At 36.2% G+C, this 18247-nt stretch overlaps 1 protein-coding gene across 1 annotated transcript; it reads left to right on the top strand.

Annotated features, from left to right (window-relative positions):
• Positions 1 to 15571: 15571 nt before the first annotated feature.
• Positions 15572 to 16892, top strand: LOC115623949 (basic salivary proline-rich protein 4-like). The gene is made up of 3 exons (XM_030518512.1): positions 15572 to 16461; positions 16510 to 16745; positions 16837 to 16892. Exons 1-3 carry the CDS (start codon positions 15572 to 15574, stop codon positions 16890 to 16892), a joined length of 1182 nt encoding a protein of 393 aa, XP_030374372.1.
• The last annotated feature ends 1355 nt before the right edge of the window (positions 16893 to 18247 follow it).

Below are 18247 nucleotides of genomic sequence, written 5' to 3'. Positions count from 1 at the left end.
ATATTTGATTAGATCTTCTTCAATTTCTTTTTTTTTTTTTTAAACTACCTTTACAATCGAAAAGTTTAACGTAAAAAAGCTTTTCTTAAAATTTGGATTGTGTTTTTATTTTTGTTAATTTTTTTAAAGCGTTCGTTACCTTAATAAATTCTACCTATATTAAAAATTAAAAAAATAGACATTTCTATTTTGTAGAATTTGTAAAACTTGAACAACCTTTCTGTGCCCACTTTGTGGGTCTAATTAACTTATTGCCACGCATATGCCAAGTAGTGCCATAGTAGGGCAATGCGATGAACCAGAAAAAGGTAGGGCTGCGGTAAAAGAAAAACTGAAAAGGAATGAAAAATACATTGCACTTCAATTTCATGTCGGGTAAATTTTAATTTACTGCCCTTTTGTGACCGCAGGTTCTGCCAACATACTGCGTACTTTTTGCTTTTTTTTTGCGAAACTTTTTTGGTATTTTGGTTGTTGCTGGCTCGGTTTTTGGTCAAAATGATATATCCGGCCATTGGTTGGCACTGCTTGTTGGCACATTTTTGAAGCGCTTGTGGGGCTGTTGGCTGTTGTTGTATCTAAGCAACTGCCATTAGATTTAATGGTCGCAGCGGGAAAAAAAGTCAGCATTGCTAATTGAAGGCGCCCAAAACTATGCTTCATTAGCGGCCACAGCCGAAAACTCTATTAAGCTAATGAGCTGGCGGGGAGAAAAAACAAAAACAAAAACAACAAACAAAGCGAGAAACGTGCAAAGCTTAAATAACGCCAAACACTTGAAATGCAAAACAGAACTGCAACAACAATTAAAAGCCAATTAAAAGCATAAAAGCATTTATCCCACCAGCTTGTTCCTAATGAGTCAGCATAAAATTCGAAAAGCAAATATATACGAGTAGATATAAACAAACTGCCACACAATTGACAAATACACATTTTTTGTTTCGACAATTCTTCTGGCAAATTGCTGCACAAGCTGACCCAAATACATCAAAGTCTACAAAACGTTTCACCCACACGCACACGCACACACATACAACCAAAACAACTAAGCGCATTTTATCATCTGTTGTCATTTTTCATTTTCACAACAACAACAACAACAATAGCAACAGTAACGGAAAGGGAAAATAAGGGTTAAACATTTTTATGTGTCAACAAGAATAATTTCTGTCACTAACACGCACGCAAAAAACTGTCATTGTGTGTGTGTGTGTCTCCGCCTTCTCTCTTAAGCCCGCACGCGCTCTCTTTGCTGAAAAATTACAAACAAAAGTGACAAAAAGAGCTGTAAACAAAAAGAAAGCAGGCAGGCATTATTAATAATGGAAGCACCAATACCTACAGGGAGCACACACACTCATACATACACAAGAAAGTTTGTTAAGGAGCAAGCTCTTGTGCCGATCTAACTTAGCTATTACAACATGTTGGAGTTGGAGCCACTGTGCAACCTTCGAACATGTTCAACCAACTAAAAGTACATTATCAAACGATGTCTAGCTTCATGCTGCGATCAGTTGTTATTTCAGTCGACACTCATTTTTTTTTTTTTTGAACCAGTGTTGCCAACTTTTTAGAAGGAAAAAAGCTGTTTTGACGGGAAGGAGAGTGAAATGAAGCTAATCATTTTATGCAAAAAAGCTAAATGTATTTTTAAAAATCCAGAATTACCGCTTCCCCCAATCTCATTTCAAAAACAACCAGATTTGACGTAAAAAAAAGCCAAATTTGCAACACTGCTTTGTACTCTAAATAATTTACAGTTAGTTATTTGATTTGCTTCAATTTTGAATTCCTTCGCTCTCACGTTTGAAGTGTTGTAGCAGTGAGCTTCTTGCAAATGCAAGTTAAATCACAGTTTCCATTGTACTGTAGAGATCGTCCCAGCGCGTGTTTGTTAAATGCGAACAATTATAGGAAAATCGTTCAGTTATCATTTGTTTAATTAACAATAATAATAAATGCACATAATTATTGCAATATATTTGTACATACTCGTGTAGTTAATGTTAAGTGCGTCTATGCAAAATGTACAATTAAATTCTGTTAGTATTTTCTGTCTCGTTTTTACGAGTTATATGTATTGTTGTTGTGCATAGAGAAATGCTATGGGCATATTATATATATATAATATATAAAATTTAGTTAATGACAAATACTATATGAGAATTTATATGCACCAAATTCTTTTTACACGGTAGTTTGGTTCCAGAAAAAGTCGTGTAAAAAAAGAGATTAATCATATGTTATTTTGAATTGTGCTAAATGGAATAAAGTTATTAATTTTCAAACCGTTTTAAATCAAAATCGTGTAAAAAGAGACCGTGTAAAAGCTGAATTAGGTGTGCTACATGTTCCCTCTCTATCAGTAATTAAAATTACGCCTTTAATTTGTAAATGGCGAAAAAGGCGACACAACAAAGGCGTGATTTCGCATTCCTTTTGTTACTCTTCTAATTCCCGTTCTCCACATTTTTGTCGCTTGATCTCGCCTTTTTAATCGCTCTCTGGCAACAGTGCTCGCAGCTTCGATTCGTTAAGAGAGAAGTTGTGTAGGGCTGTAATTTAAGAATTAATTTAATATTTAAGAGAGTTTTAAAAACATTATTCACACAATTTTAAGCTTTGGTAGGTTCAAACGTGCAATTGAGAATATAGCAAATAGCCATAAAGCTTAGCTGTTTATTAGCTTCACAAATTAGTCACCAAATATTGCAAAAAACATTAATTAAATGTATGTTATGTATTTTCTTTATTTTGCAAGTTTTTATATTTTTTTCCCAACCTGGACTTTATAATTGGCTAATCGCTGCACAGCATTCGGATTTAAATGAAAATGAAGCTTCCACTTCGTTCCATTTCTCTTTGCAGTTGCATTAATTTGTTTTGTGTGCTTTTTTTAAAGCAGTTTTAATTTTGTAATTCGTACTTTTCTGCACTGCAGGGACACACACAGACATACACATATATATTTTCTAGTGCCTGCAGGCAGACGTGAGTTAAGTCCTGCCCCAGGACATCCACACACACACACACACACACACACAGTTAGGTGTGTATCACATGCCATCGCATTACCGCCGCATGTAACGTGCAACGCGTCGGGGCTTTCGGTACGTGTCATAATCCTTTCTGCCTTGAAACACATATTTCGCAGTTGTTGTTGTTGTTGTTGCTGTTTCCGCCTCAAGTTTACTTCCTGCACATTTTATGCTTGCATTTGCGAATTGTTTTATCGCAGCTTCTGCATCTTTTCCTAGATAACTTTTACGTGAACTGCAGACTCAATGCTTCAAAGTATGCAACAACAAGGTCAGTACAAGTTGCCAGGACACGAAATACGAATGAATGTAAAGAACTTTTGTGGTTAGTTAAGCATTCGGCAGGTCAGTATTTGTGTTGTTTGCTCAAATATTTCAGCATTTGTGTACCCTGCATCCGAAAAGTAAAAAGTATACTAGAATATCAAAGCGCTCAATATATGTACATGCAGAAGGGAGCTCGGCAGATGCCTTGTTATAGGTACAAATATTATTATTAGCATGATAAGTCGAATTTTCGTCCTTCTGTCTGTTTGTTTTTCCGTTCAGTGCTAGAGACACCCAACTTTATATGTAAACTCGTCCATAAGCAAAAGAAGTTTATGTCAAACCGTGTATATCCTCATTATTTGATATAGCTGCCATAGGACCGATCTATTGAACACTCGTACTTAGCAGAATACCTTTCTGTTTGTTTGTGAAGATAACTTCAGCAAATAACATCGAAACAATCGATGGCTAAATCAATCTTTGTAGAAAAACGTTGTTTATATTATAATAAATAAACTTTGTTTCTTCGCCGATTATCTTCTATATCAAGTCAAGCAAAACTTTTCTTAAAAATTAAGAAAAGGCAGCTTTCCAATAAAAATAATGAATTCTACCATCATCTGACTAGCTTCCTGCGTAAAATTAAAAAAATAAACCGTCCTTCAATTTTCATGCAACTTTTCCCTGCCTATTCTATTAGTATGTATAGGTTAGTCTATGAATCATGCAGATACCAGATACTCTTTTCTATTACCTAATTGTCTTGATATTGCTTCGAAGTAACGAAATATGTTTAGATTAGAAACACTTATATTCAACACTAGTCGACTATTGTTGAGTACCCATATGTATTACCGGATGCTGCAGAATGAACGCATTAATTGCTATATTTGAAGGCTTTATAATATTACTTTTAGAAACTACTAATTAAGAAATAAATCCCTACTTACTACTGTTTTCTTTTCTAAGTTGATTACAAATCATTTGAAAATTAGATACACTTCTTGCAACTGGAAATTTGCGCTTATTCCTGGCCCTAGCCCCACTATATTGTTAAAAAGCCATTCCCACCTTATGCTGTAGGGCTTTAATGCCAATTAAAAGCGATTAGTTTTAAAGTTGAATGCTTTATTATAGTTGTACATGTGTGTGTGTGTGTGTCTGTTTGTGTGTGAGGGTGCGATGCAAAATGTCCAATCATTGCTCTCATATTGCGTATACGCAACGTGTTGCTGGGCACGTACTATTTGTAAATTGGAATATCTAGGAAATTGCATAATAATGACGCAGCTTATTCGCTTTCGAAGCAGGCAAAGTTTTCAATTGGATTTAAGCTCGATAGCTAGCAAGCAGTCCAACTTCTTGGAAACGGAGCGTGTGCTCCCAACATGAACGGCCACTCATTACGCTTCTAATTATTTTGTAAATGTGGCACGACTGTTCCATCATTCAACACTCATACACACACGCAGACAGCCCAAGAGGCTTACAAACAAAAATTGGCGCCGCGCTTCATTAAAAAACCGCGTGCACTTGGAAAAAAAAAGCCAAAAACTTGGACTTGGCGTCTGATGAATGACTTAATCACCCAGAAAAGAGCCACACACAAATCAACAAGCAAACAACAGTGCGACCAAAGCTGATGTGACAGAAGTTTAACGAGCGGCCGAGGGTCGAGGGACGGAGGCCGAACAACCGACCAACCGACAAACCGACAGACCGACCACTCAAAATTAATGGAGCAAATCAAACGAGCAAAAGGCAGCCAAACCTCCAGCAGGCACAGTCGTTTACACTTAAAAGTGATGCTCTTAAAATTTAAACAAACTCCAAATGAAGTTCTGAAAGGAAGCTCCTTAAAAGCAAAAACTGATTCACAAATAGTAAAGGTTTTTTCAAAGAATAGAAAATAATGAAGGAAATAGCGGAGAAGAGAAGGGAATAGCACTAAGTATTTATTTATTTATTGATTTATTTATTTATTTATGTCGACATAGGAGGAAAATATATAAAAATTATAAAAATCATCTGATAAGCAAGAAAAGCCTAAGAAGGAGAAATCTAATCAAATAATATCAAGAGAAAAGAAGGTTAGAATTACTTAAAAGCTTATTTTAAAAAGAAAAAAAATGAAAAAAAAAAATTGGAATCTCAGACCCGGAGGGGGAAGATTTTTTAGCCAGTCCGGCAGCTATTCATGTGTACTAAAAGGTTAAATGAATAATAGTTTTAAATGAAAATTAATTATGATTTATGGCTTCTTTTTTACTTGGCTGGTCTTTTTTTTAAATTTCCATTTTATTACTGAGCGTATTTTCTACTCTTCAGAATTTTTAGTTCCGAATTTTAAGTATAATATGAACTGTGGAAAAAATGCTCTTCCATAAAAAATGTTGTTAAATTTTATTTACAGTTACGTACTATATTATTATTTGTTTTTAAATTATATAAAAAATTATGAAAATATATATTTATTTAATTTATTTATATAACTGCTATAATCGCTGTTCGCCTAAACACCATCGAGCACTCCATAATACTACTATAATATATTTAGTTAAGGAACAAGAGCTCGTCGATTATATTTGGTTTTAAGGAGCATCTGCGGCCAGCAATGCTCTGTCCTGCTTTGGTGTTCTGATTCGCAGAACGTAGCTGGCACACACATACATGTAACATACATACATATATGTATTAGGACATCTTGACAACATTATGCTAGATACAAAATTTGTAATAATATCCTTTTCTAAAACAACATTTTGCATTTTCTGTTTAATATTGTAAAGATTCGGCTTCTTTAGATGCACTTGGTTCTCGGCACTATAATAATTATTTATTTAGTATTAATTACTTCCTAGTGCAACAAGTGGAGTTACTTTTAGTATGTTAAAGCACTAGTCACTTTAAATAGTTTAAAAAAAATCGATATTAAGAAGTAAGACAGTGATGTTTGCATTTTTCCCAAAACATCGCTTTAAAGATCGTTGTCTCTAGTTGCTGCAGCTATGATGCAATTGTTTTCTTGTTATTTCTTATAAAAAACCCATAAAATATTTATTTGCACATAAAATGTGTAAAAAATCAATATAAATAAGTATCTTGTAAAAAATTGCATTTGCAACCAATTTTCCGCAACGAGAAATTGTTTTTTCCAGCAGATTAAAAGGAAGCAGCCATTGTACGGTGTCGGAGCCTGTTAATAATGACAAGATTTGTGTGTGCCGCATACGAAATTAGGATGTGGAGGCTGTGTCCGAGCTGGCAGCGCGCCTTTAAGTTGGCTCATTAATTTTGCACTCGTCGAGGAGGCAGGGCGTTATAAATTTTGTACGCTCCACTATTTTCCTCCTTCCTTTTTATTTTTTGCAAATTAAAGTTCAGCGCAAAATTGCAAAAATATTAACTTCCGCCTAGTGTTGACCAACTACCGAGCGACTATGAACACACATAGTTGAGGTCCTTGCTGTGTGTTTGTGTGTGTGTGTGTGTGTGTTGCACTGAAAACTCATGAATTTGTGTAAGGTTGTGACTTTTTGTAGCATACTTTTATGCGCTCCACAATATTTATGCTCTCCATCACCATTTTTTACGACCTTGGCCATGCGCATGTTGTTTAATCAGAAACGGGGTGTTGCGGCAATTTATGTGGCTACCTTTTTATCATACCCTACACAGGCTGTATGAAAGGGTATGCATCAAAGATTGGCAATGTGTGTTACAACAGCAGGTGGGCGTGCTATTATTTTTAAATTCATATTTATTTTAGCTCTAACAGCTTGCTTTATTCTTAATACTGCTTAATCGGAAGATGCAATTGTAATGTTTTTTTTTTTTTGATTGTACTGTTATATTTATAACTTAAACTTTTAGTTAAATACAAATACAACTTAAACTAGGTGTTCAGTCTTAATTACAATTTAACATTTATAATGTATATTAAAATGTAACTGAATTAGTCGACTCTTTTCAATGCCAGCACCCACCAACTATCGAATTTCTTTGATGTGTAGAAAATCAAACAAAAATTTTAAATATTTTATTTAAGTTTCAAAGCAATTAACGATGTAATAAAGCATATCAATAATCTAAAACTACTCTTACCTTTAAGGTATAGGGTATAACTATTAGTATAAGTTGAGGTAAATGTGTTTAAAACAATCTTATGCCGCTAAACTGAGACTTAGCTTATCTGTTTCAGTGTTAATTCACCAGATCGCCAGCTATATTAGTATGCAGGATACGATATTTTTGTAATATGTCTACAAGCCAATGGGCTCCAAAATTCTTCGTAAACTCTTGATTTTATTTAACTGGCTATGACTGCTTCACTATATTTGTTTCAGCAATCTGTATATCTGTACATTGAAAACTTTAAAGCCTTAACAGCTAAGGACACCAAATGTGGCTAACAAACGCGCGAATTTTATTACAAGAAGTCGTTAAATATATCAGTTGAAGTAAGAAGTTTTGAATTAGTTTTTTAAAAAGAGGCACTGCATTATATAAGAGCGGTTATTTCTAAGGCTGTAGCGGGAAAAGCTTGAGTTAAGGATATTCAAGAGTTGGGCTTCAACTCTCTACTCCAATATCCTTCAGTCTTTTAATGCCATTTTAATATAAAATGCATTTCATAGTGAATACTGTGTTACAGTAGAGAGTATTTAAATGCTTGGCATTCCACTCGCTAGTGTTCAACACCCTATTTTTTGCGTGGCTCGTTAGCTAAACAATGAAGTGAGTTTACCTGACCTGAGAAAAAAAAGCTGTGGTTGGGGGAGCCCCGGGGCATGATTGTTCGCGTTTGCTGCCTGAGAAACGCTTGCCACATGCATGCAAATTTATTCGCTGAACGCATCCGACATGCCACGCCCAACCGACCGCCCAGCACTTCCGCTTGCGAGCTTACAATGCGGATTCGTTTAATTCGCATAAAACGTAATAATAATTTTGTTGGCATGGCGAGCCATTTTTAGGGTTAGGTTGAAAGTTTTGTAACGGAAACAGCTGTTTCCGTGCAACGCCAACCACCGCCCACCGGCAGCCGCCAGCCGCCAGGCCGCCCGCCGCTGTTTGTGTGTTTGTGGGCGCCACAATTTGGTATTCATTTGAATTTTTGCGCTGCCTGTTTGACTTTGTTTGCCACCGCTCGACCATAAAATGCAAAAGATTATGAAAAGTGCCGTTGCTGTTGCCACTTCCTTGCAGCCGCAAAATATTTGGCTTATTTTTGTGGTTTTTCCAGGCCACGCCAACAATAATAATGAAAATAGAAAAGGCAGCAGTTGCAGTGGCAGTGGCAGTGCCAGCTGAATTTGCCTCATTGCCGCATTGTGTGCAGTCAGAGGGCAATTGGCAGCCCGCTCCCTTCCCCTCCCCTCCCCACCCCTCCCCTTCCCTTATCCCTGGCAGCTTACATCACTTGTCATGCGACCCCAACAACAAGCACTCGATGCCCGATTCCAGGCCGTTGGCTGCATTGCAGTGCAAGAAGTGCCACTTTGCTGTGGTCCTGAATCTCCTGCCTAGTCCTGCCAGGTCCTGCCTGGACTTATCCCATTACCACTACTTATACACAAGTTAAAGGATTTAGTTTAGTGCTTTGCGTGCCGTTCTCGGTATTTATGCGCTAGTTGCCAAGCAAAACCGGCAAAGATATTTCTATTTATTTATGAGCCAAGGGTCGTTGTCGTCGTCTTCACTGCCTAAGTCCTGCCAACTGCTTCCCCAGTGCATTAGAGCCAAATACAAAGCAACAAAATATATAAAGGAAATGAAGGGAAAACTGCGGAAGGGGCACGAATAACAGCAAAATGGAAAGTTGGCTCGTTCTGCACTCAAAACTACTTTAAAGCTGCTTCTAAGCTTTAAGCACGTGTCAGATATTCTCGACTCGACTTGATTCGACTTTTGTCCCTCAGCCAACGCATACACTACCATTTAAGTTTCTGAAAACTTCCAAGTGCTGCACAATTTCAAAACAAACAAAATGCTTAGCGAAATAAAAAGTCAAAGTTTCTACGAATCAGTTGTTCTCCTTTTTTCTTCTTCTATTGTTGTTGTGGAAACTACAAAGTTTAAGGAGTAGATGGCACGTGGTGCCGTGCTGTATTAGATTACACACTTCTAATCGAAACGAGCGTGTTGGAGGCTTACAAATGGCAGGTGAATCGAATCTATTATTAGAATCTGTATCGCGTGCTATTATTAGCCAGCTTCTGATAAATCAAATATTTATGTACATGGCAAAAAAAAAAAAACTGGACAGCTCTTCACCTAAGAAATGATTTAAAAATTAAAAAGTACATGTAATATTTCTGTTTCCCATTCAGGAATCTTCAATGAACTCTTAAATATTTCTGCTGAATTTATTATAAAATTATCTCTGAAAAAAAGTATCTTGTCTAATCTATCTTATCTAAAATTATCTTGAAAATTAATAAATACATGTATTTACGTTTCCCATTAAGGAATCTCCTCTGTTCTCTTAAATATTTCTGCTGAATTTATTATAAAATTATCTCTGAAAAAAAGTTATCTCGTCTAATCTATCTTATCTGAAATTATCTTGAAAATTAAGAAATACATTTATTTACGTTTCCCATTAAGGAATCTTCTCTGAACTCTTAAATACTTCTGCTGAATTTATTATAAAATTATCTCTGGAATAAAAATTATCTTATTTACGTTTCCCATTCAGGAATTTTCTCTGAACTTAGAAATTTCTTCTGAATTTATTATAAAATTATCTCTGCTTGCATTTTATTACGTGAACGACAGCAGAAATGTATTGTGTGAACTCACAGGAGCAAAGCACACAATGAAGTCCTAATCTAATCTTGGCCGACTGCTCTCACCTCAATGTGGATTGGCAGACTTTTTGGCAGCTTTCTGTCAAAGCACATTCTTACAGGACAGGCAACAAGGATCTAACGAGCGTTGCTGTTGTTGTTGCTGCTCCTGTCAGCCACTTTGATTGAATTCTTGTGTCTAACCGCAAATTATTTTTAGCTCGGCAAACTTCTGAGGCTCTTGCAATTTTCCACATGCCAATTTTTGGGACGCCACTGCTGCCTTTGTGCCACGGCGCCTGCCACTGCCACTGCCACTGCTGCAGTTGCAAGCAAATGCCTGAAATTACATTTTCCACATTAATAAAATAAAATAAATTTGTTGTTGCTGCAATGCACGAAATATGCAAATGTGCCGCGTGCAGAGCTCAGATAAAACTAAGGGAGAGAGACATGTGTGTGTCTGTTTTTTTTTTATTTTATATTTCGGCAGCCCCAGACTCCAACTCAAGTCGCTTGGCTGGCTGGTGGGTTCAATTTGTAGCTATAGCTATAGTCTCCCAAAAACACACACCGACAGACAAACAGAAGGACAGACAGACAGACATGAACACAGAATATGCAGCAGCTGTTGCCGTCAGTGGCAAAAGTCACAATAAATTTCTGCATTAGTTGCAAGTACAGTTGGGGTTGCAGTTCACATGATGGCGCTTCTATGAGGAACTTCTATACTCTGTGCTTAAAATATGAAAACTTGTATTACTGCAGTTAGATAATCGATCGTCTAATAAGTCTCAAATAGGTCCTCCGTATTTGAAAGTTAACTAAAGGCTGTTATTCTCTGCTAAGTTGATGGAGATTAAATCAGGAACTTCTATGCTCTGTATAAAATAAGTTGAAGATGATAAAGAAATTTCGAAATAAGCCAGCTTTGAGCTAAAAATAATCTTTCATCTTCGTTCTCTTTCTAGTGCTAAACTAAAGGCAGCCTTACTCTCCTTAATTGCAAATACAGTTGGTAAGTTCTCTTAATTAATTATTTGGATCTGAAACTCCCATACTTTGTGCGTAAAGTATAATAACTTTTATTGCTAGTGTTAGTTTTCTTTATGCACTTTCAAAAATACTAACTTCTATGAAACTCTTAGGGGGAAATCACTTGTAGGCAGCTTATCTCCTTAAAAAAAATCGGTCAATTAAGGAATGTTCTAAAATATAATACGCTTACTAAACGAAAAACATTTTATTTACAATAAAAGCACTTATATTTCTATCGAAATTAGAAAGTAAGCTTTAGAAGGGAAATCTTTATAAAACGAGCTCAGTTTAGGAAATCGTTATTAAGGAAATTTTAAAGAAAACGTATGAACTTGAAATAAGTATAAATATATGTTTGCATACATATATGACCAGCACCACGAGACGAATTGAAATAGACAATTTCCGCCTGTTCGTCCGTCCGTCTGAACCTTTGTTCGGCTGTATGAACACCGGGAACTTTTGAACCTTAAGTACCAGGGACACCAACCACTATAAATAGGCTTGTTATATGTATATGCAGGACGAGTTTATTACGAATCATTTACAGGTTCAATATTTTACATAGGTGCCATACGATCGATCACTGGAAAAATCACATTTAGTAAAAATCTCACCCAAATTTGATGTTTATAAATTTCATGCAGTGCCTTATATATAATCTAATCATATCTTATCATATTCTGTCCACCATAGTATATGGCTGCCATAGGAACGATCGTTTTAAAAAACAATCTTGTTACCAAAAACTTTGTTTGCAACTTAGATTTATGTTTGGGAGCTTTTGTAGATCCTTACGAGCTTTGTAGATCTTTTGTTTGCAACTTAGTTTGACATTTACGAGCTTTTGTAGATCCTTACAATAATCTAAAGTATTATAAATAGTTGGTGCACCATATCATATAGCTCTCATAGGAACGATCGATGTACAAATCAATCTTAGTACCAGCCTCTTTTCATTAATTTCAGAATCGTTTCAAAACACGAAATGTATTTTTTTATAGTTCCTGACTTTTGAAGGGGCATAAAAATCTGCTTACTACTTATAGCATATAGCTGATTTTAATCGAATAGTTATAGCAACAATAGCAGTGGGTTCAGGGTAAAGAAGTGTTGGGCTGCCACGACTTTAACGCTCACTCGTTTACTAAAGGATTTGAAATATAAATATACGAATAGTAGAATAAAAACGGCTTAAAGTTGTGTTAAGTTCCTTCGCATCGGCATACAGCGGAACTGTTTTGTTAAAGGGCAGCCCTTCCAGCAATGGAAATAAAATAGCAAAGTTCTTTGCCTGCGAGCGATGGCCAACTCTCGTACTTCAGTCGTAGAACTTGGCCATCTATCCGGCAGCTGGACGGACGTAGTCCTGCGGCTATTTTGTCTGCTTTATGAAGAAAATTAATTAGTTGTTAATTTCATTTCTTCGCTGCGCGCTGCAACAATAAACGTAATTCAGCCCATGGCATATTACATATACAATATAATAAATTAAATATTGAGTGCACGCTTTTAATTAAACGAGAAAAATGAAAGGTGAAAAATGTTAAGTTTAAAATTTAATTAGTCAGCCACACGCTGCCGGCTTGTGATGGGAATGCCATCAGCTGCCTTGTGGGCTGGGAATTTGTTGGTAGATCAGAGAGAAGATGGGGAGGTCGAACCAAGTGCTTAAGAAGTGTATGTTCGTCAAATGCGAAAGTTGCCAACAACAGAAGAATAAATAACAGACATGCATACTAGATGTGAACACGAATGCTATGAATATCAAATAAAAATAAATATACCATAAAATCAGCGCAAAAATGTTTCTAACATCTGCGCTGGCAGCCACTCCAACCATATTTCAATCTCTCTGTGTGTGTGTGTATGTGTGTGAGTGTGAAAGTTTTTGCTCAGTCGTGTGTGAGCGAGGAGTACCACGAATATAAAGAAAGGGTTTTTATGTCATAAAAACGCATGCCATACTGCACATGCTATTTATTCACATATTCGTATTTATATTCATATTCATATTTTTGCCACAGAAACAGATTTATTCGGCTAAAAGGAAAGCCAACCCGGTAGCTAACGAGGCGCGTAAAGTGCGGAAGGGGAAGTCCCCCTAATAAGTATTCTCGCAAAATGTAAAGATTAACAAAATATTTCGACTAATTTAGTACTTTATGCATCATTTCCTTTCTAAAATTTTAGGCTTACCTAAAACGAGTGATTAAATCATAGTGAAGAAATTTATCTATCTGACTATCTGTTTCTACTGCTAATTCTTGAAAAGTCGAACATATAGAATGTTTGAAAACATATTTAGTTCAATCTGGGATTGTTCTCTAGGATTATGGCATAATAAAATGTAAATAATTTTTGTCAGAAAAAAATAGCATTTTTTGAACGGAACGTATAAATGTAAATTGTCTAAAAATATTTAACGTTTCTATAACAAAATTTCGCTTCCTAAGTTCCCTTCAACTATGTCTGATTGTTGTCTTTAAATAATAAAACGATCGCACCTGTCCGTGAGAAGAATCTTCTTCATTAAAAGTTAGACAAAGCAAGACAATAAGAAACTTTATAATGTTAATTTTAATTTTCAATATATATTGGAATTCAAATTTAGTTCTCAAATAGAACAATTACATCACTAATAAATACATATAAATAACAGCTGAATTCAAAAATAACTCTTTCAACTTTTTTCAATTTTTAAAACATTTTTGAAAGTAAAATAAGCAATATTTAAGCTGAAAGTGCTCGTGTAACTCTTATCTTTTTACTGGTGTAAGAGATAATAAATTACAGAAATATATTAAATCTAAAAATATTATATTATTAATGTTAGTACCAGCTTTATATTTGGCTCAAAAGCGAATATAGACTGTCTATTGAAGATAAAAGTTGCATTAAAACAAGCTAGCGATTTTAATTTTTTTCCTCTAGTTGTAGAGTAACAAAACTTTGATAGGCTGATTCTCAAAAGTGTCGAGAACAAGAATAAGTTAAATACACTGTCTGTTTTATTTAAATAACTCTTTGCTCTTTGCTAGCTCTCATGATGATCAGACGTTGTTAAACGCTCAGAAAATTTGTTACACTTGTTACATAACGGTTTTGCGAGTATATAGTTTGTTGGTTAAAACAATTGCACAGCGTGCTAGCAAATTCAAATAGTGTTGACCATAAGACATGAAGTTGCTTCTTGGACTGTTGCTCTTTTTCCTGGATGGAGCATTTGCCGGCAAGACTATTCATGTGAACAACACAAATACAAATATAAATAATATATATATAATTATAAACAATGTGACCGGGGACACACAACAAGTTCAATTTCCGACAGTTGGAACAGGAGCAGGAGCAGGAGCAGGAACAGGGGCAGCAGCAGGAGCAGGATCTGCAGCACAAGAAGCGGCGGCAGCTGAGTTTGTCCCTCCTCCAGGATATAAACTTGTCGCTATAACCGTCAAGCCAACAGCCAGTTCGGCACAGGGAGGGGGAGGAGGCACATGGTTCCCCTTATGGGTGGTAAGCCGCAGAACTACTGTAGCGTCGATAAAGCTTACAGGACCAACAGTGAAGAAACCGAAGAAAACAACTAAAAAGCCAAAAGGCGTCTCTGCTGATGACGGCGATGGGACTATAGCTGCTGGCATTATAGCACGCTGAAATTTTGTGTAGAGACTTCTTATTTTTTTAAGCCGATAATATATTAATACTAGCCGATGATGTTTTATATATCTGCCATAGAAACGATCTGCCGTATTTTCAATAACATTTCCACTTCGACAACTTCCTCAACAAATTTAAATGTGTAGTGTAGTGTTGTATAATGCTAAAACATTAACTTTTTAATCTTTAAGTTTTAATCAAATCAGTGTACTATATCATATAGCTGCCATATCAACGATTGGCCGATTTGTTACTTTTCGTTTCGAAAGATATCCCAACCAAATTTGATAAATAGTAGTATTGTATAATGTTTCAACGTCTATCTATTTGGTATCCTATATCATATATGTAGCTTCCATGGAAATAGTCGGCCGATTTTTAAAGTCACAAAGTTGTTTAAAGCCACAACACATACTTGAATTTGAATCAAATCGGTTTGCTATATCATATAGCTGTTAAAGAAATGATAGCCATTTTTAAAGAATTTATTCGTTTTGAATGCTATTGCAACCAACAAAATTAAATCAAATTGGTTTACTAAGTATGTGAAATAGCTTGTATCTGGTCTTAGAGGAGTTCTTCTATGAACAACCAGTTTGATTCTTTAGAATGTATTTTCAACACATTTAATGGTATTTTTGCGCTACGCCTCGACCTTTGCAACGTGAAAATATATTTAACGTCATTAATGTTCTAAATTAAACTAATTAGTCATATGACAAGCGCATTAAAAATGTGACAAATCGAATTAACAATAAGAAGAAAATGTGCTCCAACTACCTAGAACTCATCATTAAGATGAAGTTGCTGGTCCTGTTCGCAGCCTTTTGTCTTGGCGTCGCACTTGCAAAGGATGATTTAAAAAAGAAGGCGGATGGAAAAACTAAATCAAAAAACGATAATTTGAACATTAATACCATCAATATTGGCAATGAAAAGTTGGGTGAAAAAGTAACACATCCCCCGCCACCGAAAGGGGCAGAAGAAAATGTGTCCGCTCGTCCTGAAAAAGGAAAACCTGAAGTATCGTTTGAAGTCCGTCCACCAGTCCGACCTATAGTGCGACCTCCTGGTGGAGTATCCCAAGAATCCATGGGAAACCGTCCACCAGTTCGACTTATAGTGCGACCTCCTGGTGGATTATCCAAAGAGTCTGGAGAAATTGGCCCAGCAATTCGACCTATAGTTCGACCTATTGATGCAGTATCTCAAGAGTCCATAGGAATCCGTCCACCACATCGACCTATAAAGCGACCGCCTGGTGTAGTATCCCAAGAATCTGGAGAAATCGGTCCACCAATTCGACCTATAGGTCGACCTAAAGTTCGACCTATAGTTAGACCTAGTGGTGCAGTGTCTCAAGAGTCCATGGGAATCCGTCCACCACATCGACCTATAAAGCGACCACCTGGTGTAGTATTTCAAGAATCTGGAGAAATCGGTCCAGCAATTCGACCTATAGTTCGACCACCATATCGACCGCCTGGTGGAGGATTCCAAGAATCTGGAGAAATCCATCCACCGTTTCGACCTCCAAAGCGACCTATTCGATATCCACCATATCGTCCTCCTGGTAGTACAGCAGGAGAATCCGGTGAAAGTCTTTCGCCCATTCGACCTATTATTCATCCTCCTATTGGTGGGGTATCTGGAGAGTATAGAGTAATCCGTCCCCCCGTTCGACCAATAATTCCTCCTTTTAGAGGATCCGCTGAGCTCATAAATCGTCCGCCATTTGGATTCCGGCCACCTATTGGAGGATCTGGAGAAATTATAGGACGTCCGCCAATTGGATCATCGGGAGAAGTGCAAGATTTTGGCAAAGGATACGTTTATATGCCTTATCGATATTATCGACATGTAATAATTGGCCCGGATGGCAGAATTGTTAAAGTATTGAATCCACCCATTGGAGGATTCGGTCATCCATCTGGTGGCGGTATATATGTTGGCGCCAATGGTCACTATATAACAGCTCCCCGGCCAATTGGGTCCAAACGAAACCAACCATTTCCCCAATATATTCGCAGTTAAGGCATTGACGGCTCTTAGTGCCTCCAACCCCTGCACCACAGGGTTGGAATAATGAAGTATATTATGATTCACATGCGCAGCCGCAAGCTTTAAGCTGATATTGGTTCTTTAATAAATCCATTTTTAACGGACACATAATGCATTATATAATGTTAACTGTATCTAAAATTTCAATTTATACCTACCATCTGGTGTATATTTATAAATACTAGCAGGTATTTCCTGTCTTAACCCGGCTTAATATAATGTTTCAGATTGTATTTATTTTGTGTGTACATGACCTACCTATATGTTTTCACCTTATTAGTTATCAGTAGGTTTTCTGTTCTTGACAACAAATTGTTCAGTAGTCCGCTACAATTTTCTTCTTGTCAAAATATTTCGTTAAACGTACACACACATGACCACTAAAAATTAAAATTAAAATATTTTTAAAGCTTGTTTTCCCCCTTTGGAGCTCGAATTTTCCAAAAGCCTTTCTTACTGTTTGGGCTGTAGGGTGTTGATTGTGCTTCAATTTTTCCACGGGAAATCACCCTTTTTTCATGCCCGAGGAAAGAGGAAAGAACCAAGTATGAAGACATTCAAATGCAAATTGCAGATTTTTCATACAATATTTGGAGCCCGTTTTGCCCCCCTTTGGCGTTCGAATTTTCTAAGTGATACTTAGTGCTCACCACACCATAATAGACAACTTGTGTCCCAATTTCAGCTTCCTACCTCTTACCGTTTCGGCTGTGCACTGATTGCCAATCAGTCAGTCAGTCAGAACAAACCGATTTATATATATATATATATATATATATATATATATATATATATAAATGTACGTGCTCTTAATCTTACAATCTTTTGCAGATTTTTATAGGGCATTATTTTCCAGCATATTAAGTGGCAACTGAATTTGTAATCAGATATCGTAATGGTAATATTTTTATACCCTGTACCCGTAGGGTAAAAAGGGTATATTAGGTTTGTGCAAAGTATGTAACATGCAGAAGGAAGCATCTCCGACCCCATAAAGTATATATATTCTGAATCAGCATGACGAGAGAAATCGATCTACACATGTCCGTCCGTCTGTACATATGTCCGTCCGTCTGTCCGTCTAGATGAACGCGAGGATCTCAGAAACTATAAAAGCTAGAATAACCAAAGTTGGCATCCAGATTCTCCTAGGTCCGAGAAAGGACGAGTTTATTTTTTTTTTTAATTTCGTGACTTTTTGTTAAATTTTGTTAGCTAACAGAAATTAGTCGGTCTCTTCAAATATTATAATAATACATATGTTATCTGAAAATAGTTTTCAATTGTAACTTGTAGTTGCAAAATCTGTAAAATATTTATTAATTTTATTACCAAAATTTTAAAAATACGGAATACTTTAAAAGCAATTTTCCTTAATTA

This window comes from Scaptodrosophila lebanonensis, unplaced genomic scaffold, assembly GCF_003285725.1.
Source record: "Scaptodrosophila lebanonensis strain 11010-0011.00,11010-0021.00 unplaced genomic scaffold, SlebRS2 tig00000053-arrow-pilon, whole genome shotgun sequence".
Classification (NCBI taxonomy): Eukaryota; Metazoa; Arthropoda; class Insecta; order Diptera; family Drosophilidae; genus Scaptodrosophila; species Scaptodrosophila lebanonensis.
The sequence above is the reverse complement of the archived record's forward strand: the minus strand, read 5'-3'. Positions and strand labels throughout refer to the sequence as shown.